Source organism: Neoarius graeffei, chromosome 12, assembly GCF_027579695.1.
Source record: "Neoarius graeffei isolate fNeoGra1 chromosome 12, fNeoGra1.pri, whole genome shotgun sequence".
NCBI lineage: Eukaryota > Metazoa > Chordata > Actinopteri > Siluriformes > Ariidae > Neoarius > Neoarius graeffei.
This window is the reverse complement of record NC_083580.1, coordinates 54,169,703-54,197,382: the sequence shown is the minus strand read 5'-3', so window position 1 is coordinate 54,197,382 and position 27,680 is coordinate 54,169,703. Positions and strand designations below refer to the sequence as shown.

The 27,680-nt window shown below is 41.2% G+C and overlaps 1 protein-coding gene across 2 annotated transcripts; it reads right to left on the bottom strand.

Annotated features, from left to right (window-relative positions):
• Nucleotides 1-51: 51 nt before the first annotated feature.
• On the bottom strand, nucleotides 52-27,680 carry kif20a (kinesin family member 20A). 2 transcript variants are annotated; one of them, XM_060936029.1, is made up of 20 exons: nucleotides 27,553-27,680; nucleotides 27,251-27,327; nucleotides 26,235-26,393; nucleotides 25,096-25,188; nucleotides 24,808-24,927; nucleotides 24,416-24,554; nucleotides 19,938-20,113; nucleotides 18,098-18,188; nucleotides 11,843-12,052; nucleotides 11,341-11,452; nucleotides 7,755-7,820; nucleotides 7,305-7,448; nucleotides 6,962-7,130; nucleotides 6,705-6,857; nucleotides 5,907-6,046; nucleotides 5,509-5,611; nucleotides 4,964-5,228; nucleotides 2,067-2,146; nucleotides 1,605-1,742; nucleotides 52-1,489 (listed from the first exon to the last, which is right to left on the bottom strand). In XM_060936029.1, exons 3-20 carry the CDS (start codon nucleotides 26,382-26,384, stop codon nucleotides 1,148-1,150), a joined length of 2,691 nt encoding a protein of 896 aa, XP_060792012.1. In that variant the 5' UTR covers nucleotides 26,385-26,393; nucleotides 27,251-27,327; nucleotides 27,553-27,680; the 3' UTR covers nucleotides 52-1,147. The 2 variants fall into 2 exon arrangements, with proteins under 2 accessions (XP_060792012.1, XP_060792014.1); XM_060936031.1 differs by having other exon boundaries at nucleotides 27,558-27,680.

The window sequence follows — 27,680 nt, the reverse complement described above, 5'->3', positions numbered from 1 at the left end:
ATCACGTTTCGCTGCTGTGCTTTCCGGTTAAACTTGTACAACACTGATGCGTTATGTCTGTGAATGTGTTTTAATAAGTCCACAACAATGCTTCTTTTACACAACTCGTATAAAAAAAAAAAAAAGTGTAGTTAACAGCAAAAACATATTTGAATACAGATATATGACTACTACATAACCAATCTATAAAGCACACGACTAACACATTACTTATTTCACTCAAAGTAAAAATAAAGAGGCATATATGACTTGAGAAAGCGGTGTGTAAGAGTACATACACACAGCTAGGCAAATTGTAGCAACATCTTACAGGTGTTCTATAAAACTGTATAAACTGTTTTTAAAGCTTTGTGTTTGTAATTTTATTCCAGAGAGCTCATCAACCCTGTCAAATATTTGGAATAAATGTTCAGCTCAAACTTTCCATTAAGAATCTCATTGCCACAGCTGATTGGTGACTCGTTAAGTGTTGATCAGCACTGAGTAACCGATAAAGATAATTAACGCTATATTTATATCCTTGTTCTCTCCCAAATGAACGACAGCAAGAATCCAAGAAGTACTTTTTTTGTTGTTGAGAATTAACTATAATTTATGGATGTCTGTTAAATAATAAACCAATAGTCTGTTAATGAAGATGATTAATTAAGCTAATATATACAAAATATTACAATATTCTGTAATATTTTTGCATATAGCATAAAACACCTTCATGAGCATGATTGAGTAGTTATTTTAAAAAGATCTTGCCTCATCCTGCTCTTGTACTAAATGGGCGGATTGTTACCGGAACTAAGGCTTAATGGAGAACTGATTAATAGTTACAGTATAATAAATTCTAAATATGTGATGAACATAGTTTAATCAAAAGTATAAAAGAGAGAAAAAGCTGCTGTTCGTCAATCCATAAAGTTTGGCTAATTGCACAGGTTCCCAAACCTGGTCCTGGAAAACCCCATATCCTGCATATTTTAGTGTCCCTGCTCCCAGGAAAGGCTGTTAATTTGATTACTAGTTAGATTAGGCATGATAAAGGTTCATATCAATATTCTGCCATATTTAAAAAGTAGAAAGGGACTAAGGTTGGGAAGTAACAGGCTGACATTTAACTAGATATTAAATAGAATCAGGAATTAAGTGAGCATCATTAGACCCTCCCCCTGCGTACGAGGGCGGGGCTGGGTGGGGGAGAGGGTTGGCGTGAGCGCAGTATGCGGGCGTATGGCGTCGTGGTGTCTGCCTTCGCTCTCATTTTGCTGCTGCATGACGGTGAGAAGAACCGCAGGAGTGTTCGCTTCCCTGGAGGCTGGTTCTCCACCATCGCCATGGCAACTCCACAGCCCCGCCTACTGCAGGAGCTAGGGGTCGCAGATGTGACAGGGGTAGCAGGGGTGAAAGGTCGCTTAAAATTTGCCAGAGTCTCATCTTTATGATGGAGCTGAGCTTTAAGGAGCTGCAAAGTCAAGTGAAGATCCATCAGCATCTGATCCTGAGAGAGAGACACAGAGCAGAGTGAGAACAGTGTGTGCGCACACACACGCCTACTTGATGAAATGTTGAGTAAGTGGAGTTAAGGGCAGTGCAACAAGTGTGCGCGCGTGTACCTGTTTGAGGAGTGTTGAGTCAGCGGTGTTAAGGGCTGTCCGGAGTTTCTCTCCATCAGTATAATGACAGCACGCTCGCCCTCCAGACTGCAGCTTCACCACCAGGGAGTGCAGATCAGCACGCAACTGCCTCAGAGTCTACACACACACACACACACACCAGGATGAAACTCTAACACAGGAGTGCATCATCTACTGTGGCCTAAACCTCTCTCTGTTCCCGACACGGGGAACCTGAGCACTTTGTAGCAGCCAAGTGTAAGAAACAGGGTTAGTGTTCAGTAATTTGATTTGCTCTGTAAACATCTTTAAGCAGTGCAGTGCATTATGGGTAGTCTGTCGTCTGATAGGGCACTAACCCTCAGTACTGATGTTCTGAACTGGCTGATGGGTTTGAACATTATTACCAAAAAAAAACACACACTACATGCTCAATAGGTGCACTATGTAAATCTCACACACCTTCTGTCCCTCGACGAGTTTGCGCTCTGCGGTTACAGTCAGGCTTGAGGTTCCTGGATGATCCTGAAAACGCTTCAGCTCTGAGGAAGATAAGACAGAGAGGCGAGATATACAGTGGTGCTTGAAGGTTTGTGAACCCTTTAGAATTTTCTATATTTCTGCATAAATATGACCCAAAACATCATCAGATTTTCACACAAGTCCTAAAAGTAGATAAAAAGAGAACCCCGTTAAACAAATGAGACAAAAATATTATACTTGGTAATTTATTTATTGAGGAAAATGATCCAATATTACATATCTGTGAGTGGCAAAAGTATGTGAACCTTTGCTTTCAGTATCTGGTGTAACCCCCTTGTGCAGCAATAACTGCAACTAAACGTTTGCGGTAACTGTTGATCAGTCCTGCACACCAGCTTGGAGGAATTTTAGCCCATTCCTCCGTACAGAACAGCTTCAACTCTGGGATGTTGGTGGGTTTCCTCACATGAACTGCTCGCTTCGGGTCCTTCCACAACATTTCGATTGGATTAAGGTCAGGACTTTGACTTGGCCATTCCAAAACATTAACTTTATTCTTCTTTAACCATTCTTTGGTAGAACGACTCGTGTGCTTAGGGTCGTTGTCTTGCTGCATGACCCACCTTCTCTTGAGATTCAGTTCATGGACAGATGTCCTGACATTTTCCTTGAGAATTCGCTGGTATAATTCAGAATTCATTGTTCCATCAATGATGGCAAGCCGTCCTGGCCCAGATGCAGCAAAACAGGCCCAAACCATGATACCACCACTACCACCATGTTTCACTGATGGGATAAGGTTCTTATGCTGGAATGCAGTGTTTTCCTTTCTCCAAACATAACGCTTCTCATTTAAACCAAAAAGTTCTATTTTGGTCTCATCCATCCACAAAACATTTTTCCAATAGCCTTTTGGCTTGTCCACGTGAACTTTAGCAAACTGCAGACAAGCAGCAATGTTCTTTTTGGAGAGCAGTGGCTTTCTCTTTGCAGCCCTACCATGCACACCCCATTGTTGTTCAGTGTTCTCCTGATGGTGGACTCATGAACAGTAACATTAGCCAATGTGAGAGAGGCCTTCAGTTGCTTATAAGTTACCCTGGGGTCCTTTGTGACCTCGCCGACTATTACACGCGTTGCTCTTGGAGTGATCTTTGTTGGTCGACCACTCCTGGGGAGGGTAACAATGGTCTTGAATTTCCTCCATTTGTACACAATCTGTCTGACTGTGGATTGGTGGAGTCCAAACTCTTTAGAGATGGTTCTGTAACCTTTTCCAGCCTGATGAGCATCAACAACACTTTTTCTGAGGTCCTCAGAAATCTCCTTTATTCGTGCCATGATACACTTCCACAAACATGAGTTGTGAAGATCAGACATTGATAGATCCCTATTCTTTAAATAAAACAGGGTGCCCACTTACACCTGATTGTTATCCCATTGATTTAAAACACCTGACTCTAATTTCACCTTCAAATTAACTGCTAATCCTAGAGGTTCACATACTTTTGCCACTCACAGATATGCAACATTGCATCATTTTCCTCAATAAATAAATGACCAAGTATAATATTTTTGTCTCATTTGTTTAACTGGGTTGTCTTTATCTACTTTTAGGACTTGTGTGAAACTCTGATGTTGTTTTAGGTCATATTTATGCAGAAATATAGAAAATTCTATTGGGTTCACAAACTTTCAAGCACCACTGTAATAATAATAATAATAATAATAATAATAATAGGAAAAAACAAAGAATTTCCATCAAATTACCATCAAATACTTTTATTCCATATTTTGGTGCATTTTTTTATTTGTGAATTTTTATTTTATCCTTGGTTGGTTCAGCAACACGTGCGCCGCCATTTTCTTTTTCTCTACCTATGGTATATGAGCAGATTGCAATTGCTCATATCCAGTGAATGTGGATAGAATAAAAAGATACATATTATATATATGGGATGGGAATTTTCAATTCAGAAAATTTTAGAATGTTCAGCATCAGTTCGGAAAAAGTTTAATCTGGAACTTAGGCTGGTAGCTCCACTACAAAACTAAAACGACGACAAACATATCTTGGCTAATGGATTGCTTTAATATGGACACTATAAATTTTAGATTTTCAGCTGAAAGGTTTATTTATGATGTGGATTTGTTGAAAGGAAAGCAGATGAGAGCACGCAGATGTGTTAAAGTGCATATCATGGGTAAATTCAGGAGCAAGATCAATGTAATTCTCCTATTTTATGTTAAACTTTGGTCAAATATTTGTAACATTCTGCATTCTCTGCAATTTTTTTTTTTTTTACCTTGCGCAATACCAGAAAAATTCAGTTGAAATCAAGCCATTTGAGGCGAATTGGTCCGCTTCTGAAAAAACTTGGCATTTGGATTTCCCGGGAAACATTGATTTTCGTGACGTCACGTGCGGGACGCCTCCTTCTGAATCCTACGTCAGCGCTGGTTTGTTTATGAGAAAACAACCTGGTGGTTTTCTGCAAATTTCTTCAAGGTTATTGTGTAATTATTAAAATGGTTAACAGATGTATCGTAGGAGGCTATAGCAACACCAATCATGATGGGATTAGTACTCATCGTTTTCCAAAAGACCAGACAATGAGAGAGAAATGGGAGCGCTTGGTCTACACAGGCTGTGCACTGAAACCGTGCAAAGCTCTCACAGCCTGCTGGCGCTTCCGCAGGTAACGTCACGAATCTGGCTCCAGACTCTCTTGGGATTTTTCCAGACGCATTTTTTTTTTCCTGCTGTAGACAGATGGGCTTGTGCAAAATTACCCTTCTGGATGAGTGTGTATACACACACACACACACGGTACATACATACATACGCACTTTAATTGTGTGGTATTTTATCTTACCGAGTGTTTTGAGTGTAAGCTCTGTTTGTTTGAGGTCGAGCTCAGCTCTGCACTGCTCAAGCTCGGCTTTAACGCGTGACAATTCAGCTTTAACGTGCTCCGACTCTGCATGTTCTTGCTGGCTGCTGCGTTTACGTGATGATGCTACACGCTGAGATCGTCGTGGTCCATCAAACTCCTCCAGAGAAGGAAAACTAGGAGCTGCACTTCCTCCGTCATTCTCTTTCAGGGTTGCACTGAGCTCCCGGATCTGATCATCTCGCTCCTGAAACATAAGCGGGTTTTCAGCACATTTCAAGTCACAGATCCTTCTAGAGAAGCCAGACGTTAATAGCGCGCTACTCTAAGTGCTCCCGAACACTACTGCACTGACAGGACACAGCCACAAGTCATTTTATTTAGCAGTATATAGTCATATGTCATAAGGTCATGGGCGAGAGAGGCATGATGTGCGATATGTAGTGTCGAGTTCAAAAGTATTAAATACACACAGAGTTCAACAGTTTTGAGGTCAATAATGCAGTGCTGAGCCTAACGTGTCTCACCTCCAGCTGCTGACTGTAGTATTTCTTTAAGCTGCTCTTCAGGTTGTTGATTTTGTTCTCACACCGATTCTCCAGCAGTTCCCTCTCCCTCTCCATCGTCTCACTACAGTCAGAAGCAGAGAGACAGACAGAAATGTTTAGGGTATTATGTTTCATCACACATTCACAGTTACAGTGTCCATGAACGGAAACACACACACACCTGTATTCTACACTGTATGTTTTAAAATATGCTGAACGTGACCCCAGAACTCAGTAATACTTTTCCTGCAGCACCAATATACCACCTCTATTCATCTGTCTGTCTATTTAACAAACGTTTGCTTATTTGACTGTCTATCCATGTTCATTTTTAATGGGTGTTAAGATGTGGGACAGTGTATACGGGTGTCTGTTACCTGAAGTCGAGCTGCATGCGGTTCATGACCTCCATCATCTCTGTACACACCTGCTCTCTGATCTTCACCTCCAGCTCATCTTTCTCCCCCCGCTGACGCAGGACTTCTCGTTTTAGCACGTTAATCGCCTTCAGCAGAGCCTACACACGAGCAATACATGGAAATCTGTGAGATTAAAGAGAAATTCTTGCAGACTAATAAGATCTATTCATACTATGTAGAATTGTGGGCGGCATGGTGGTGTAGTGGTTAGCGCTGTCGCCTCACAGCAAGAAGGTCCGGGTTCGAGCCCCGTGGCCGGTGAGGGCCTTTCTGTGTGGAGTTTGCATATTCTCCCCGTGTCCGTGTGGGGGTGCTCCGGTTTCCCCCACAGTCCAAAGACATGCAGGTTAGGTTAACTGGTGACTCTAAATTGACCGTAGGTGTGAATGTGAGTGTGAATGGTTGTCTGTGTCTATGTGTCAGCCCTGTGATGACCTGGTGACTTGTCCAGGGTGTACCCCGCCTTTCGCCCGTAGTCAGCTGGGATAGGCTCCAGCTTGCCTGCGACCCTGTAGAGTGGCTAGAGATAATGAGATGAGATCTCAAAACCCATCCTACAATAACTGGGAATCCTCAACCAAACGTGTGTGAATACAAATGACTAGCCAACCAAAATGCAAAAGGCAGGACGTAGTGGGATGCATTATCCCACCTGAAAAGCTGTTGTGGTGCCTGACCTGGAGTATTTCCTGGTATTCACACTGCAGAGGAGAAATCTACAGCAAAGACATCACGACATCAGTAACAGTCACTCACCTCAGGCTGGAACATGCTGACATCCACCTCTTCGTCACTCTCCTCCTCCTCTTCCTCATCCTCCATCAGGGTGTGGTCTGCATGGGCGGACTCATCACGCAGCAACGACAGGATGTAAGCCACTCGGTTCTTAGACGCAGGACCATGGACCAACTAGAATGCCAACACCGTCATCACAAAATGAGTGCGTGTGTTACTCGGGTGGCGCAAGTAGAACTTGAAACTGTGCAGTGCGTGTTCTTGTGTGCACGTGTTACCTGTGTGGCGATGGCAGAGAACTTGAGGGCATGCAGGGTCTCATCGTAACTGGAACTGCAGGAATTAACGTTGACCATCATGCAGGCACGGCCGTGTCCCGAGAAGAAACTCTGCAGTACTCGGGTTAGTTTACTGTCTCGGAAAGGAACGACCTGCGCCGGGCGCTGCCTACAACAGAACCAAAATACTTATCACTCAGGATGATCAACACACTAACTTCTCAGCAAGGCTAGCACATTAACCACTCGTGATGAGAAACACACTAATCGCTCATGTGCCGTACCTCGCTAAATACTCAAGGAGGTTGGTGTCTCATGCACATTGTGCAGTACACACACTCACCTGTACGTCTGGTTGTGTCTCATTGCACTGATACAGCGTCCCAGAGTGAGTAAGGAAGTGTTGATGTTGCTCGCCTCCTTCATCCGCTCTCCATTCTGCTGATCTTTACAGCGCTCAGAACCAGCCAAGTCACACACACACAACCTGAAAAACAACACACACGCACTTTTATTAGTATACAAAGATACTAATAGAGGTATTTCAACTGACTTGCGTACCTAAATAATTACACACACACACAACCTCAGTCTCCAAAACAAAATCTGTTTTATTATTTGACATTTTTTGGGGGGGATAATAAAAATATAAAGGAAATAAAAGATTTAGGAACAATAATTAGAATTTAGGAGCTAGGGTTTGTCTGTGGAATAGAGTGGGTCATTCTGACATTCTCTCACAGATTTCTAAAAAAAAAAAGTGTTTGAATAAATATTTAGTGGGGTAACTCACTCGCTGATGTGTGTAGCGCCCCCCACTGGCTGAATATGCAGCACTCTCACAGTAAACACACTGTGGCTGAAATGTACAAAGAAAGATCAGTTACACACTTGTGTATAAAGAGTGGTAGCATTCATGCCTAAACAGTGAACTTCATTCATATGATTCTGTCAGGAAAAAACAAAACAAAAAAAAACAACCTTTTTGCAATATGGGTCCGTCTCAGAAACTGGTCTCTCATTTGGGACATTATGATCAAAAAATAACTTTTCTTATTTTACTTTTTTTTTTGCATTTACCTAACATTCAATATTTGTCATGTTTAATAAGAATCAAGATAGTATATTGCTTTATCTGGCCTCCACTGTGAAATTTTTTTGATTACAATTCAAATGCTTTTGTAAAATTGATTTACATATAAAATAACTACATCACGAAGAATTAAAGCCCCTCCTTCACAGATGAGTGAAAATATTGAATACATTTCCTCTTTTTGATTGCTTGGATTAAAAATGCCAAGTTATGATGACTGAATTGATTATTCACTTAAACATGAATAATATGATACATTTTGGGTATTTGATATGGCGAAATAGGACAATAGGACACAATGGAAAAATCAAGAACACACCGGAAAGATGAGAATAACGGCGGTGGTAAAAGAACAGCGACTGTACCGGCTGAAGGTCGCGCGGGTCTCTGCTGCGGCGCGCGAGCAACGGGACATCACTACCACACCGGACGGAGCGTGAGGCGGGGGCGGGGCAAAATGACTGGCCGTAGATTCTATCAAAAGTTCGATCTAAATTGACCGTGGTTGCAAAATATTGGCCAAAAATACGCAAACACTACGAAATATGAAAGTAAGATGAAAAAGAAAAACATTCTATTACCTTATACTGCAAGACTAAAACAAAATAAAACTGTCAAAACTCACCTTTTCAGTGATAACGTCCGAACAGATCACTCGCGTAACAGAAAGACCGCAAATGGAAGCACGATCAACTTCTAACTGCTGGAGTGGAAAATTCCATTCTACACATGCAAATATGTGTCCTTCCCCGCACACAACACGCTACGGTAAAAAATAGACCACAACTCATTTTATAGCTCAGAAATTCATACAAGACCAGCTACCATCGTAACATTCTGTAAGAAACATATTCTATACCTAACTTTCATCTTTCGTTTTAAAAAACAAAATCACAGATTTATAACTAAATTTTTATATGGCGTAGTGGTTTTAAGTTACTACTTTTGGTGAGGTTCACCTTGACCCTGAGGCTTTCCGTTTAGATCAAAACACACGATCGTATTGGTTTTGGGTCTGCGGAAAATGGAGTTACGACGGTGATCAGATATTTTGCATGATGTTTTATTACGGTTATGATTAGATTAGATGAGCCTTTATTATCTCTACTTGAGAGAAATTTGTTTTGGGCAAACAAGAGAGTGTGATTTTACAGAACCATATAACATAAATGTAGCATACTAAACTAATTAACAACTAAACAAGTAACACTAAACAAGTAACATGCAAACATAAATACATCCTAGTTCATCTGCCTCCACACACCCCCAAACAGACAGCCCCTTGTATTACAGTCCATAGGTATTGCACACAGCCATTTCCCTGAGCTACTTAACACAAACATTGGTCAGAGAGATATTATAATAAAAATATTACACATAAAACAATATTACACATAAAACAATATGATTGCATAAAATTACACCACAACCTAAAAATAATACCCCCCCCCCCAACTCGCACCACACTAAGACCTACTATTAAGTAGTTTAATTGACCAAGGAACCATTGAGAGTTTGAACCTATTTGTTTTACAGTTTGGGAGCCTATATCTCCTTCCTGAGGGTAACATTTCATATTCGCCATGCAAAATATGTTCCTCATCCACTGAGATTTTCAATCCCTGTCTCCTTACTGCTTCATCAAATAAAGCTTGCAGTGATGTAGGAGGGGGCATGCCCATAATTTTCCCAGCTCTCTTAATAAGGGTATGCAATTGAGCTTTCAGTTTAACAGACAGGTTCCCAAACCATATTATGATGCCGTATCTGATGATGGATTCAATGAAAGCCCTATAGAAGGCCATCATAATATCTTTCTCAACGCCAAACACTCTCAGCCTCCTCAGAAAATGAAGACACTGACTGATCCTTGAACATAAAAAGTCAACATGCTGGCACCATTTTAGTTGAGAGTCAAATAAAACACCTAAATATTTATATGTGGATACCTGCTCCACTGCCTTCCCATTTAGTGTCACCAAATTATGGTTACCTATGGATCTAGGGTCAAAGATGATTTCTTTTGTTTTGCTCACATTTAAAACCAAATTGTTTGACTCACACCACAGCACAACCTTGTCTATTTCTGACTGATAGACAGATGCATCAGAATCCTGTGTCAACAGACTAAGAATGACTGTGTCATCTGAAAACTTGATAATGTAATTATTTATATATTGACTTCTACATTCATTAGTGTATAAAGTGAATAACAGAGGAGAACTCACGCAGCCTTGTGGGACTCCAGTATTGATTGTCAGTGTGTCAGAGAATGTAGAATTAATTTTGACTTGTTGTGTTCTGTCAGTGAGAAATGCATGGTGCCATTTTATCATTACAGGGCTGACTTCCATTCGTTGTAACTTCTCTAACAGAATTTGAGGCACAATTGTATTAAATGCAGAACTAAAATCCATAAAAAGTAATCTAGCATATGCCCTTGTGTTTTCTAGGTGTTTGAGTATGAGGTGAGATGTAGTGCATAAGGCATCATCAGTGCTTCTCCTATCCTTATAAGCGAACTGATAAGGGTCAAGGAGATGTTGGACCTGTGCTCTTAACTCACCCAGCATTATACGCTCAAATGATTTCATTACCACTGATGTTAACGCAACAGGTCTAAAATCATTATTCTCACGTGGACAAGATTTCTTAGGTACAGGAATTATTACCACTTTCTTCCAACCTGAGGGTATTATTCTGTGATCGCACCAATCCTTAGGTGTATAAAGTTACAACTTAAAATACAATTAGTGATAACTGTAGTGGACTACAACCTTTTTAAAGGAATGCGATGTAATCAACCATTTATCATGTCCCAGATCAAGCCGCCATTTTCCCACAAATTTGCAGAATTTTTGCCAAATTCTGAATATTCACATCAAAGATTTAGTTTTATCTGTATTATTTCTTTCATCACTTTATTTCAAATTAAAACCCACATCACCATTCAAAACCGTATAGTTTATTGACTGAGTATATTTAGTGGGGTACCCCCACAGTACCCAGTTTCTGAGACAGACCCATATATCCATTTTACATCTTTTTGATCAGGCAAAACTGAGTCAATATTAAAAGGACAATAAATGGAACATATGATAAATGATAAATCAGTTTGCAGTTTGTTAAATCTCTTCATCTGCATCATACCAGACATACATATCTGTTTCATTTTGTAATTTCTTTTCTCTACTTGAGTGTGAACAACTGCAGATGTTCTTAATTCCCCCTCAGGATTATTAAAGCATTTCAGAATCTGATTGGTTATTTGTGTGTGTCTGAGTACCTTCGGCTGGAGTTGTGGTTGAGGTGCGTGCTGGCAAAGCTCTGGTTGCTCCGCCCTACAGTGAGCACTCGCCATGCTTCATCAGCACTGCGCACATTTACCCAAGTCAAATCTGCACACAACACAATGTTCAACAAATATCACCACTTACAGAAACACAAGTCTGATCAACACAAGACCTCCTGTTCCCCATATCTCTAGTGGATGCACGTCACGTGGCCTGCATTTGCGTTCTGGAACCTGAAAAGTTGAGCTATTTCTTAAAAAAGATGCTGCGGTGACAAATTTTAGATATGCTGACCAGCTGTGCAAACAAATTTTTCCCTGAAAAATTTCAGAATAAATTGCAAAATCACAAGAATGTGAAAAAACACATTGTCCTATATTTCTTAAATTGTCATTTATTTCTCCATCTGGTAGAGCCTTGTGTGTGACATTTTTAATTTAGTCCTGTTTAAAAGGTTTGATGCAGATATACGCCCGTATACGTGTGTTTGTGTACCTTTGACGTAGACGTTGCCATGCTTGTCGTCGCTCAGTCTCAGTGTATTCCTCTTCTGTGTGTGCAGAGACGTGGGGGGCTCCAGCAGATCATAAACAAACTCGTTGTAAATCTCGTAAAATGAAACCCAGATGCCAAACTGCAGTGTTTTATCCACAGTGACATCATCGAGACCCACTCCATCGATGTCTACACACATACCGTCTGAATCTGAAACACAGCGGTGTGAGGTTAAGATACACACACGTATACAAGGACAAACTGTAGTTTCGATCAATAAACCTGATGATCAAGTCCCCTATTAGCACACATTTAATCATATGTCTCTTTTGCACAGGACAGTGCAGTTCAGTAAATAATTTAAATCCAGATCTAGCCATCCACACAAGGTAGTTGTTTTTTTTTAAAGAGGTTGCAGGGTGAAGACTAGGCAATTAAACCAAACAAAATTTACCAAACATTAAAATGGGCATGACTCCATGGTATTTCTTTTCACTACTGAGTAGTGTGTTTGCAGTAACAGTGAGCGACCCAAACAAAAGCAAGAGCGCCAATAATTTAAATCACCATTTATTAGACATCCCAATGTAGTAAAACACATGTGAATCTCAAATGGCAGCAGTCCGTTTTTATCAGTCTAGTATAGGAATCATCTAACAAGATGCATGAAACATTTGTATCTTGGCAATCACAGCGCAAGAATGATCAGGCATTAATATACGTCTCAGCTGAAAACAACTGTCATTTAAATAACCACGCTCCTAAAAATTCTCGGTTTAGACGCCACACCCCTAGACTTTGACATGGAGATACGTAATATGGCCAAGAAGAGAAACTTCTCGACTCTTGAAATAGAAACTAACATCGGAAGTCCAGTTGAATGAATTATTTCCATTTGAAAAATAGCATCATAGGACGTCAGAAAAATGCAGTCAAAAGCATTGCTGTTGACAACCAAACTCCAGCTTAAGTTTTAATGTTTGATTTATACATCTGAGATTGATAGATAGATATGGTGCTAGGTTTCATTTAATACTAGAATTCATTCATTCAACTAATTAAGAGATTAATATGTTTATTATTGATGTTTGTGTAATCAATTTTATTATATATATATATATATATATATATATATATATATATATATATATATATATATATATATATATGGGTGGCACGGTGGTGTAGTGGTTAATGCTGTCGCCTCACAGCAAGGAGGTCCAGGTTTGAGCCCTGTGAGGGCCTTTCTGTGCAGAGTTTGCATGTTCTCCGCGTGGGTTTCCTCCGGGTGCTCTGGTTTCCCCCACAGTCCAAAGACATGCAGGTTAGGTTAACTGGTGACTCTAAATTGACCGTAGGTGTGAATGTGAGTGTGAATGGTTGTCTATGTGTCAGCCCTGTGATGACCTGGCGACTTGTCCAGGGTGTACCCCGCCTTTCGCCCGTAGTCAGCTGGGATAGGCTCCAGCTTGCCTGCGACCCGGTAGAACAGGATAAAGCAGCTAGAGATAATGAGATGAGATGTTCATATCTCCTTTATAGTGTATATATTTGTAGTTTAATATAATAGCTTACATCGCAAAATGTTACATGGAGGGGAAAGAAGGAGGAGGGAAAAAGGGGGGGGGGGTCACATCTCAAACCAAAAATGATACAGGTGTGGAATTTCTTTATTTCCTCATTTTAATGTCTCACTTAAATTGGAGCCATACAGAAGAATTAAATTCCTAGTTCTGTCTAACTGGGAATCGAACCAGTGATGTTGGGATGGAACTATTCATACTGCCTCAATGTAAAGCAACTGGCAGCAAACTGAAAACAACAAGCAAAGAAAACACTGGCAGAGCCACGCCCACAAAGAAAACGTTCCGAGATCTAATACGAAAAGAGCCGAAACTGTGGATAGGAGCGAACCATGTATAAAGCTTGTTTTCCATTTACATACAAACCTATAATGAAGTTTCATTTACAAATTACACAAAACATGAAAAAAGTAATAATTAAATGAAAAACAGTTAACACAATATACTGTAATAAAGTTATGCGAATATGGCCTCTCTCTCTCTCTCATATAAATGGGATCAGGGTAAAGCGCAGATAACCGAAACTGCCATTACCAGGTCAGTGGATACGACGGACCCACTGTATAAGCATAAATTTTAGAAATAGGTTTTGCTTGAACAAAACAGCTGTTCAAGAACAAGAAGACAACGATCTCTCAGCAGAGACGTGATGCAGCTCAACTCGTGCCATGTTGCGAAGTAGCTAATGTCTTAGCTTAGGCTGTTCACAACAATGGATTTGCAGACTCATGAATTACACATCATATCTGGTCTTGCGTGGTTCACACGTCTCACGGAGGTTCATGCTCCGTAACATTCTGTTAAATACAGTCAGGTGGGAATAAATGATATCTTGTTTTTTCTGATTGGGAAGACTGAGTGGGAATGGAAATTTATCATCTATTCCGTGTTGTTTTTACCTCAATTTCATAATGAGAAAATAGGATTTCAGAAAATAAGATTGCATACAGTAGAGGAAATGATTATTTGATCCCTTGCTGATTTTGTAAGTTTGTCCACTGACAAAGAAATGAACATTCTATAATTTTAATGGTAGGTTTATTTTAACTGTGAGAGACAAAACATCAAAAAGAAAATCCAGAAAATAACTTCATAGAAAAGATATAAACTGATTTGCATTTATTTGAGTGAAATAAGTATTTGAACCCTCTAAGCAAACAAGACTTGGTATTTGGTGGCTAAACCCTTGTTGGCAAGCACAGCGGTCAGACGTTTCTTGTAGTTGATGACCAGGTTTGCGCACATGTCAGGAGGAATTTTGGTCCACTCCTCTTTGCAGATCATCTCTAGATCATTAAGGTTTTGAGGCTGTCGCTTCGCAACTCGGAGCTTCAGCTCCCTCCATAGGTTTTCTATGGGATTAAGGTCCGGAGACTGGCTAGGCCACTCCATGACCTTAAAGGGCTGATGACACGTTTTTGACATCTTTGGTGATGTTTTATAACATAAAAAGTAATTCCCAATGATCCATATATTAATTCACGAAGGCGCCTATTTTACAAGTTATGATAAAAAACGCAGCTATTTGGGCAAATTTGACAGGGCTGCAGCACCCAGGAGACGAATGAGGAGGAGGGGCTATATGACATCAGCGAAAGAATCTTCCTCCTAACTTACCAGTTTGTTGTTGATGCGACAGGTGTTCAGTTTATCATTATTAGTATTATTATTATACATTATATATATTAGTTATTATGCCTTCGCGTTGTGTTGCCGGCTTTTGCTCCAAAACCCAGAGATCCCGAGCTGCATGCAAAGTGGGTGAAGCAAGTCAGGCGCACTCGTGACAAGTGGGAGCCCTCACCAACATCCGTCCTGTGCTCTAAACACTTCGATTTGGATTGTTTTGACACCCTTCCCAGCTTAAAAGAATCTCTTGGGTGTTCAGTTCAGCACAAATGTGTGTTGCTACCATCAGCAGTGCCTACAGTATTCCGGAGGGGGTCTACTAGTAGCTATGTCGGATCCAGCAGTCGCCTGGGACAAGGCGACTCCTCCAAAGACAGTCCTCCTGTCAGAACATGTGTTGAGACACGACATAAGATAAAGGTACGTAGAGCTATAGAGTGCTCCGATATGATGCTAAAAATAGTAACCATGCGGTCTGCGCAGCCATCTTGGAAGTCACTCGCTCCAGAGCGCTCATAGAGTACACATCATAGAGTACACATTCATGATAATCATAAATGTAATCATAAAGTCGGCGTGATATCAGTCATGTATTTGCTTGTGAAAGCTTGCGGCTTTCATGTAACTGCCGCCTAGCAACAAGAGGCAAAGGGTAAAGAGGGTAGGCTATCATAGATTCTATTCAGAAGAGATCAACACATGATTGCTTAAAAATTAGGTATTTTAACAATTTGCATCTGTTTTGTGATTATCGTGACACTTGTGTGTTATATAGAACTGTATGTCTTATCAGCACATCGAGGATCTTCCACCGGAGGCTTTAGCAAGTACTCGTAGCAACACTACACTTTACCCTTTGCCATGCGTTGTTAGGGAACGGTAGCAAGTACCCCGATGACCGACTTCAAGAATATGTAGAAAAAAATTTAGAAATTATACTTTCCAAAAGTCATTTGAGCTTAGTGTATTGCATTTCCATTTATATTGTAGGTTCTTGCTGATGTTTTTGCGGAGTATGACGCAGCTGCTGAATCAGAAGCTGCAGAGTTTGTATGTACTAGTTGTGAACATTCACATTTTTATCAATCTCATTTATTTAAAATCAGATAAAATCATGCCATCATGATCACTGCTTAAAGTACCAGTATTTGGTTGTTCTTTTGTTCAGAGGAAGAGCTAGCACTAGAGAGTTCACCGGCGTTTTCATGCACCATCTCCATTGAGTAGAACAGCCAGTGAACCACAGCGTGTTCTTCCGCTGACGTCACAGCATGGCCTTCCGCTGACGTCACAGCATGGCCGCGAGCCACGGACCCAGTTTTCTTGCGCTGTGCAATTAAAAGTTGGATATTCGCATAACAACAGCTTATTTTCACGTAATTATAACAGAAATCTAACATGTTTGCCATGTTGTATAGTTTATTTAAGAAATTGCATAGAGTCATGTTCGTGTCATCAGACCTTTAATGTGCTTCTTCTTGAGCCACTCCTTTGTTGCCTTGGCTGTATGTTTTGAGTCATTGTCGTGCTGGAAGACCCATCCACAACCCATTTTCAGTGTCCTGGCAGAGGGAAGGAGGTTGTCACTCAGGATTTTACGGTACATGGCCGCATCCATTCTTCCGTTGATACGGTGAAGTAGTCCTGTGCCCTTAGCAGAGAAATACCCCCAAAGCATAATGTTTCCACCTCCATGTTTGACAGTGGGGATGGTGTTCTTCGGGTCATAGTCAGCATTTTTCTTCCTCCAAACACAGCAAGTTGAGTTAATGCCAAAGAGCTTGATTTTGGTCTCCTCTGACCACAGCACCTTCTCCCCAATCACTCTCAGAATCATTCAGGTGTTCATTGGCAAACTTCAGACGGGCCTGCACATGTGCCTTCTTGAGCAGGGGGACCTTGCGGGCACTGCAGGATTTTAATCCATTACGGCGTAATGTGCTACCAATGGTTTTCTTGGTGACTGTGGTCCCAGCTGCCTTAAGATCATTAACAAACTCCTCCTGTGTAGTTCTAGGCTGATCCCTCACCTTTCTCATGACCATTGATACCCCATGAGGTGAGATCTTGCGTGGGGGCCCCAGACTGCAGTCGAATGATGGTCATTTTGTATTTCTTCCATTTTCGAACTATTGCACCAACAGTTGTCTCCTTCTCACCCAGCTTCTTGCTTATGGTTTTGTAGCCCAGTCCAGCCTTGTGCAGCTCTACAATCTTGTCCCTGACATCCTTAGACAGCTCTTTGGTCTTGCCCATGTTAGAGAGGTTGGAGTCTGATTGATTGATTCTGTGGACAGGTGTCTTTTATACGGGTGTCAATTTAAGACAGCTATCGTCAATGCAGGTAACGAGTTGATTAGGAGTGTCTAACTGGTCTGTGGGAGCCAGAACTCTTAATGGTTGGTAGGGGATCAAATACTTATTTCATTCAAGAAAATGCAAATCAATTGATATATTTTATAAAATGTGATTTTCTGGATTTTCTTTTTGATATTCTCTCTCACTGTTAAAAATAAACCTACCCTTAAAATTATAGACTGTTCATATCTTTGCCAGTGGGCAAACTTACAAAATCAGCAAGGGATCAAATAATTATTTCCTCCACTGTATGTGGGGGCAGGCAGCGGCGGCACAGTGGTGTAGTGGTTAGCACTGTCGCCTCACAGCAAGAAGGTCCTGGGTTTGAGCCCAGTGGCCGGCGAAGGCCTTTCTGTGTGGAGTTTGCATGTTCTCCCTGTGTCTGTGTGAGTTTCCTCCGGGTGCTCCAGTTTCCCCCACAGTCCAAAGACATGCAGGTTAGGATAAACTGGTGGCTCTAAATTGACCGTAGGTGTGAATGGTTGTCTGTGTGTCAGCCCTGCGATAACCTGGCAATTTGTCCATGGTGTACCCCGCCTCTCACCCATAGTCAGCTGGGATAGGCTCCAGCTTGCCCGCAACCCTGTAGAACAGGATAAGCAGCTACAGATAATGAATGGATGTGAAAGGGGATTAAATCTCTCTGGAGCAGTGTAGATTCCCATGGCTGTTAGACCTGTCTCACCTTCCAGTCGTGTGATGGCTGAGAGTCCACTGATCCCACTGTCCCAACTAACACTTGCATTAACACCCCCGCGTTGCCTGCACACCTCCTCCTGTAACACACACAGACACACTTAAAACTGAAAAACACACATACAGCGGTGCATGAAAGTTTGTGAACCCTTTTGAATTTTCTATATTTCTGCATAAATATATGACCTAAAACATCAGAGTTTCACACAAGTCCTGAAAGTAGATAAAGAGAACCCAGTTAAACAAATGAGACAAAAATATTATACATGGTCATTTATTTATTGAGGAAAATGATCCAATATTACATATTTGTCAGTGGCAAAAGTATGTGAACCTTTGCTTTCAGTATCTGGTGTGACCCCCTTGTGCAGCAATAACTGCAACTAAATGTTTGCGGTAACTGTTGAGCAGTCCTGCACACCGGCTTGGAGGAATTTTAGCCCGTTCCTCCATACAGAACAGCTTCAACTCTGGGATGTTGGTGGGTTTCCTCACACGAACTGCTCGCTTCAGATCCTTCCACAACATTTTGATTGGATTAAGGTCAGGACTTTGACTTGGCCATTCCAAAACATTAACTTTATTCTTCTTTAACCATTCTTTGGTAGAACGACTTGTGTGCTTAGGGTCGTTGTCTTGCTGCATGACCCACCTTCTCTTGAGATTCAGTTCATGGACAGATGTCCTGACATTTTCCTTTAGAATTCACTGGTATAATTCAGAATTCATTGTTCCATCAATGATGGCAAGCCATCCTGGCCCAGATGCAGCAAAACAGGCCCAAACCATGATACTACCACCACCATGTTTCACTGATGGGATAAGGTTCTTATGCTGGAATGCAGTGCTTTCCTTTCTCCAAACATAATGCTTCTCATTTAAACCAAAAAGTTCTATTTTGGTCTCATCCGTCCACAAAACATTTTTCCAATAGCCTTCTGGCTTGTCCACGTGATCTTTAGCAAACTGCAGATGAGCAGCAATGTTCTTTTTGGAGAGCAGTGGCTTTCTCCTTGCAACCCTGCCATGCACATCACTGTTGTTCAGTGTTCTCCTGATGGTGGACTCATGAACAGTAACATTAGCCAATGTGAGAGAGGCCTGCAGTTGCTTAGAAGTTACCCTGGGGTCCTTTGTCACCTCGCCAACTATTACACGCCTTGCTCTTGGAGTGATCTTTGTTGGTCGACCACTCCTGGGGAGGGTAACAATGGTCTTGAATTTCCTCCATTTGTACACAATCTGTCTGACTGTGGATTGGTAGAGTCCGAACTCTTTAGAGATGGTTTTGTAACCTTTTCCAGCCTGATGAGCATCAACAATGCTTTTTCTGAGGTCCTCAGAAATCTCCTTTGTTCGTGCCATGATACACTTCCACAAACATGTGGTGTGAAGATCAGACTTTGATAGAGCCCTGTTCTTTAAATAAAACAGGGTGCCCACTCACACCTGATTGTCATCCCATTGATTGAAAACACCTGACTCTAATTTCACCTTCAAATTAACTGCTAATCCTAGAGGTTCACATACTTTTGCCACTCACAGATATGTAATATTGGATCATTTTCCTCAATAAATAAATGACCATGTATAATATTTTTGTCTCATTTGTTTAACTGGGTTCTCTTTATCTACTTTCAGGACTTGTGTGAAACTCTGATGTTTTAGGTCATATTTATGCAGAAATATAGAAAATTCTAAAGGGTTCACAGACTTTCAAGCACCACTGTACTACTAGAACTAAGGACAGAAAAGAAACAGTTCGCTTGTCTGATTTAAGGCAGTTGGTGTTTGTGAGGCTGCTATCCCCACCCCCTGTGGGCATGTACCTCTCGCAGCAGAGCTTGGCGTCTGTCCTCCTCGGCGCAGATCTCTGCATTGCTGAGTTGGCGGACTTCCTGCTTGAGAACGGGCTTCAGGTCGGCACAGGGGTAAAGCTGTCCCTCCAGTATAGTGAACACAGAGACTAAAGCCCGGGGGAGGAGACCGGCTTCACCTGCCGAGCCTGCAGAGGGACACACAGGACAGAGAAGCAACACACACATGGATTAAAGCAGGGGTTTTCAAAGTGTGGGAGAGTCAGCCCCCCCTCGGAGAGCAAATAAACAACAGCGCCCCCCCCTTACAATTTTTGTTGTTGCTATATTTAATGTTCCATTCGTATTTTTAAAAAAATGGTTGCTGTACACATTATTTTTTCTTTTTCACATTTTAAACATCTGTGCTTTTTAAAACATCTTGTTTTACACATTTTAAACATCCCATAGCATCGTTAGCTAGCATCTCTTGGCAGACAACACACTGTGGCAGTGGAGCATCTTCAGATCCAGTCCATGAAAATCCAAACTTTAAATAATCGTGGTCATACTTCCTTCTTTTTCCAGTCCCCCAGGATTCCGCGGGCCTTTTTTGTGATTGTTGTGGGTTAAAATGTCTGATGTTGCGGGGGGTTTTCCAAAAAATTGCGATGAAAGTTGCGGTGTTTTTTAGGTTTTTGTTGCGATTACATTGCAGGAGGAAGTGAAAGTTGCGAGAAATTGTTGCGATTTTCTCTTTTTGTGATTAAAATTGAATGATATGTTTAATATTAAGTTATTACTGAAAAACTATTGATTAAAAAAACAAAGAGAAATGGTCCTATAAACAACTTTACCAATATAAAAGATTACCAGGACTACAAAAATGCAGAAAAATAGGCTTTACTTATCCAAATGCACCTGTTGGTTCAAAAGTTAAAGTGCAGAGAACCTCACAGCACAACATGAAGTTACCTTAAAATATAATATAAATGCCTCAGCTTTCATGTAAGAAAAAAAACCTATTAATACTAGTACTGTGTGAAGGCAGTCTCTCCTGAAGACTAAATTAAACAATAATTATAAACTAATAAAATAAATGGCTCAGGCTTCATAGAAGAAAAAAAAAACAATTTGAACAGAATCTCACAGTATGATGCTGAAGCTGCCTAAACAATGGAAAATAAAATACCATTTTGGCAAAAATGTTGGCATCCATTAACTTCTTGTATTAAGTAAAAAAAATAAAGTGCACACAGTCCTTCACTGTAAACATAACACACTTTCAGTGTTGCCAGATACTGCTGACGTTTTCCAGTCCAAAATATGTTCAAAACCCGCCAAAATGCACTTGAAATCATCCAATCTGGCAACACGACGCGCATGCTGCTTCTCTTGAACACACGGAAGTAAGGCGGAAGGTAGTTTGTCGACGTCACCTCAAGACGACGCCAACGATTGGTCAAATTTGCGGGAAAGTTGCGGTGATTGGATATAATTGCAGCACCGCCCTGAATTCGCGGGGATTGGTTGAATTTGCGCTGAAGTTGCAAATCGCAACATCCTGGAGGCTCTGTTTTTTTGCTTGGCCCAGACTTTGTCTCCTCACTCACTGTAGCTTTAGGTACTAAAAACCATAGACAGCTAAAAACCGATCCATTTTGTCTCTCACGTTGCGCCCCCCCTGAAGAACTCTGGCGCCCCCCAGGGGGGGCGCGCCCCACACTTTGAAAAGCCCTGGATTAAAGCAAAAAAAAAAAAAAGACTGAAAAAAAAGCTCCATGTCGTTGGCCCCTACCACGTCAGCGATGCGTCAAATTTTAAACGCCGTGTTGTCCATTATCCCCTCAGCCCCTACTTATAGTACATTTACATAATTTTAAAAATAACTAAAGCTAAGGCAAGACTTTACCATTGTCATTACTGGCTATAAAATGATGAAACATCAAGTTTTCAGCGCAAAGTGCAAATTTATTTCAACAATACTTTAGTAATGCACAACAGTGGTTAAGTAAAGTGCAAGTGCAGTCGAACTTGAACCATGCTTTCAAAACAGTGGAACAGAAAGAAAAATAAGAAAATCTGTTGAAATACAAAATAAAATGAAGATGTGTGCTGGAGCGATCCAACATTAGCCTTATGGTTAGCTTCTGACTGGTGGCGTGCTAGCACTTTTTTGCCATTGCTTCTATAGACTATTTTTTTTATGGCAAACTACACAAAAGCACACACCTGCCATTTTCATCTTTTTGCACCATGAACTAAATGGCTTGCCATTATCGCCCATTTCATTTAGCCAAGCCCATCTCCACTTATTCTTTACCGTTTTGTCCATGTCTGACACATCTGTGCCTTCATTTAAAAGAAGCGCGTCCATGCTGGCAAAACCAAAAGTAATTTGACGCACTCTAGTGATGGAAATCGAAGGGCCTATGTCCAGTGAAATATGGCCTTATACGCAGTACTCGAGTTGAGGGGGGATGGCATCCCCCTTCTGAAATAAAAGTCTCAAATCATCCCCCTTATAAAACGGCCATCCCCCCACCATATCCCTTGTGCCATTTTACCAATTAATGTGGAAATTAGCCTACTATTATTTTAACAAAATATTACTACTATTTCAACATTAGAGGCTTTGCGCAGTGATAGCCTACATGTAGCCGGATAAAAAAGACGCATATTTATTTATTCGGTTGCACCTCACATTCACACCTATACGGAGGTTTCAGTCACTGAAAACAGCTACCTTCACAAACTCTGGGCAGAGTGGAGATTTCTGAAAACTCCATCTTCAGACACTCATGTAAATAGGGAAAACGAAGCAACAGTGGGTGAGAGGGCGCGCGTGAATATAATGAGTCATAGGTGTGAATCTTTCACCGAATGCCAATTGTCCCGGTTCTTCATGAAATCGCACACGCATGCACAAATTCATTAGGTTAACTTTCAAATAACTGTTCTTGTGCACTTGCAACACCGGAGCCACTTTCCTGAATTTTGAGCTTCAGAGTATTGGCTTTTTTATCTATTTAATCAATTAACTTATTTGTCACATACATTAGTAGCCTATTTAAGCAATAGCTGTTTTCTCCACTGTTTTCCGACCTTTTGTGCTTAGTGAATGAGACACTTCATTCCACTCCACTGACTAACTTCCAATTCCGGACTTTTTTTGAAAATGTAAAACTTAAGGCCAATTTCTGCTGACAACCCAGTCCTCGCAGATGGCGTTGCAGATGGCGTCTGCGAAGCCTCCCCCTTCGCAGACGCTCTGCGCACACCTCTCAAAAATTGTGACCACCGCAGACAGCCTCGCAGACAAGAGGGCTCTGATTGGTCCACTCTACATCCGCTGTACACGCACTTCCGCTTCCCTGCTTTCCCGGTTTGGTTTGTTTTCACGACTGCTATTTTTAAAAACACGAGCGAAGATGGAGCAGCACGAAGAGTGGTTGATCGAGAAAGTGAGGAAGTACGTACATCTATACAACTCCAGTTCTAGTCATTATAAGTAACCAGAGGATAAACACTCCACTAACCACACCCACCAACTACTCCTAGCGATTTCGCGCCCCCTTGCGTTGTGGCGGTGAATAACATCGCACACGCCTATTACTCCCCGCTCAACGATAAATTACAACTGTCTGCGAAAAGCTATCTGCGAAAGCCTTGTCGCAAGAGCATGCAGAGGCCCATAGGCCTACGAGATGTTTTTTTGGGACTTAATTCGCGTTGGTCCTTCACTATTAATTTTTGAGACTGACGAGGCACTAAATACTGTGGAATTATTTTCCCCTTACTATGAAGTTTGGCATCTTAAACAAGTGTCGGGAAATCTTGCAGCCCGACTCTGCAGCCTCCAATGTTTAAGCGAACTGCTGAAACCATAATGTTTAAAGATTAACTCGTAGGCTAATCAAACCAAAGAAAAACAGCCTTTCCAGAATGTTGTCTGCCAAAGCCTGTTTAACCTAGAAAAGGCTTAACAGCATAGGTCTTGCTGCGTGCGGCTTAAACAGGGCTGTTTAGATTTTTCACCTGATCACCTTTCAATAGGCAAATATTATTATTATTACTACTACTACTGCTATAGGCCTAGTATTAGTAGTAGGCAAGTAGCTGCCTAGTAGTAGGACAGCCAAATTGTTTCATCAGTGGCCTACGCCTAGCCTCCCCGGGACTAGACAGTAGTGTAGGCTGTATTTATTTATGCCTATCTAGCGCAACAACTTATTCCTTTACATATACTCAAACATAGCACAAGAAAGGGTTCAACAACAGGCAATCACAGCAGCTTGGTGAAGTTCTAAATCACATCGGTGTCAGACCTATGGGCCTGCCCCCCCCCGGATCTGCATCAATCTCATTATTGACCTTTAGCGCTACCAGTTGACGGAAATCCGTCGTAGCGACGGAAAACTTTAATCCATGCACACAGCTGTCCACACTCATCATCGTGTCTGCAGTACAGTGATAATGTTCAGGTCATGCAATCAGAATGTGTGTATTACCCTGTATGGTGTAGGTTTTGCCCGAGTTTGTCACTCCGTATGTGTAGAGAAGTCGGTTTTCTCCATGAAGGACATCCCGTACCATCTCCTTCATCATCTGATCATAAACTTCCTGCTGAGACTCTGTTTCCCTGAAAATCTACACACACCACACACAGTGCAGTATTATAAAAATAATAAAGTTTAATCAGTTTGAACATTAAATATCTTGATTTGTATTGTGTTCAATTGAATACAGGTCAAAAAGGATTTGCAAATCATTGTATTCTGTTTTTATTTAATGTTTCACACAGCATCCCAAAATATTTGGAATTAGGACTGTAGATCATGACTCAGCAGCCATAAGACACACTGATGGGACAGATTGTGTATGTGTTTGCGTGTGTGTGTACCCGTGTGAAGGTGAACTTGTGTACACTCTGCGACACTCCTCTCTCTGCACTCTTCATGCTGTGCGAGTCTTTAGGGGCCTTCAGGAGAAGTGTGTCTTCACTCTGCACACACACACAGCCCTGCATACATGCACACACACACACACACACACACACACAATGTTAAAATCATTACCAACAGCACAATACAAAATCACACCACACCTTTCCATACATACAGTGATGTTTCACACACTGTATAAAATATAGTATTAATCTTTGTGAAGTTTAATTTAAAAAAAAAGTGACCTGATCTTCTCCACGCTGTCTCTCCACATCTGTAAGAGGACGAATACGCAGAAACACCTGCAGCTTCTCCTCCACATGCTCATCTCTGTTCACCTGTGCGCACAAAAAACACTCGCTCTATTAGACCGAAGCGTACTTCTGGACATGATGCAAATTTTATCCTCAGCAGAGTCCACGTGGGCTGTCCGTGCAGCACCCAAATTTTGTGTCGACACCAATTCGTGTGTGCATGCACAAAATTAAAGTCATAGAGGTCTTTTCTGTAAAGGGTCAGTATGGCAATATGTTTTCAAAGCAACTAATCAGAAGCCACACCTGATTCCTAGGGTAGGCAACGTTGGAGAAACCAGCAAGTGCAAGCTAGATTTTGAAAGTATCCAAAAAAAAAAAAAACCCCATATTATCACTTTTCAGGCCTTTCAACTCCCTTAATTGTCGCCATTTCATGAAAAGTGACTCCGATGTCCACTCTGGTTTGATCTCTTGCTTTATCCACCTCTTTTTTGTCGCAGCTTTTTCTACTCCGGTCTTTCTTCTCTTGGTTTCTTTAGCAATGCAAGTTGCTGTAGGTATAACGTCAGGTGTAACTGGAAATTTTGGCTGCCTTTTCTCTGTCATTTTTGTGTGACTAGCTTACTACCTTTAGTAGTAGTGCCGGCCTAGATTTGTGGAAGAATCCAGTCACCCACAATGAGTGCACGGACAGAATGCACACAGTTAAGTAGGTAGAGAACAAGGTAGGCCATCCAAACATTTAATGCAGATCGAATGAATTGACTGGATGAGCTTTTTACAGATCTGCAACTGCCATAGATGACAGATTTTTTTTCCCCATCTTTTTATTGTCACAGCATATGATTTATTTACTGCTGTCCAGATGTAAATATAATTTCAGGAAATCTAAGAAAAATAAAAAGCTTCTAAAATAAATTGCCTACCCAAGCATTAATCAGTTAACAGGTATGGCTCCTGTGTGGTTGGAATAAATGCCTGCAGCCACTGGGCAAGTTTGCTGACCCATGCTGTAAGGGGTGTAGGGAAAGCAGGAGTAAAAATAAGTCATCACAAACTGAATCATATAGACCTACTGTTGTGTGTGAGCAATGGGATGTGTGCGCATGGGTGTCTGGATTTCTGACCTGCTGTGTGTGTGTTTCCACAGGACCGATAACTGAAAGTTCTGTAATCGGAGCCTGGAGGCGTCTAGCATGTGTGTGACTGCTGAGATCAGCCGCTGTCGACTCCAACACACACTCCTCCTCATCAGAGACATACACCGGCGCACTCATCACACACACCTGCAAACACACAAAAACCATCTGGGTTATTCAGGATAAACCATCACATTGCTAAAGATTCTTTCTCTCTCAAGTTAATTAGCTATTCTGGCATGACCACAGTGTTGCCAAAGCATCACAGAAAAGAGAATACATTTTTATTTATAGATACGTATTTATAGGGGGCAGCACGGTGGTGTAGTGGTTAGTCCGGTCACCTCACAGCAAGAAGGTCCGGGTTCGAGACCCCGTGGCTGGCGAGGGCCTTTCTGTGTGGAGTTTGCATGTTCTCCCCATGTCCGTGTGGGTTTCCTCCGGGTGCTCCGGTTTCCCCCACAGTCCAAAGACATGCAGGTTAGGTTAACTGGTGACTCTAAATTGACCGTAGGTGTGAATGTGAATGGTTGTCTGTGTCTATGTGTCAGCCCTGTGATGATCTGGCGACTTGGCCAGGGTGTTCCCCACCTTTCACCCGTAGTCAGCTGGGATAGGCTCCAGCTTGCCTGCGACCCTGTAGAACAGGATAAACAGCTACAGATAATGGATGGATGGTCCATATAGAAGACTCAAAATTATAGGAAATTAATTGAAAATTTCTGACCAAGCAGAATACAAAAGCATATGATGTACCATTATTGAATACACGTTTTGAAAACTGATGGTGACTGAAAAATAATTTAATACTACATCTGTAATACATTCATATTTATTTGGTGAATATAGTGAACGACCTAATGAAGTTTATTAAACGTTAGTGTCATTATACCATTAACTAAATCAGTGTAGCAGTTATAAACACTTATACATGAGCTTCAAAACAAACAAACAAACAAACAAACAAACAACCTTCACATGATGTAAGTTACACTGAACTTTACCTGAAAAGCAGCAATAACCTTTTAATTCTCTGTGGTCGTGTTTGTGGGATGTCGTCTTTGGTATTTTTTCCTGGAAACTGACGCAGAATAAACTGATGTTAGCATCGCTTCTAATGCAGGTCAACTATAACTCACAAAAAATACATTTAAAACTACTGCAACGAACTTTTGGAATCTCAGTACAGTAAGCATGATCAGGGCTCGGCTAATCATGCTAACCGCTAGCTACGCTTTTAGCCAGGTTCTTTTCTGTTTACATAATTCGTTAATTTAATAACAGTTATTTTAATAACCAGTCTTACCTTACCCTTAAATTCCTTTGGCAAGAAAAAAACAATAAATTCAATGTAAATATGTATTTATAAATGTTTCTATTGTAACGCTAAGCTAACTTATCCTACACTACACTCTACATCACACCGAGCTCACA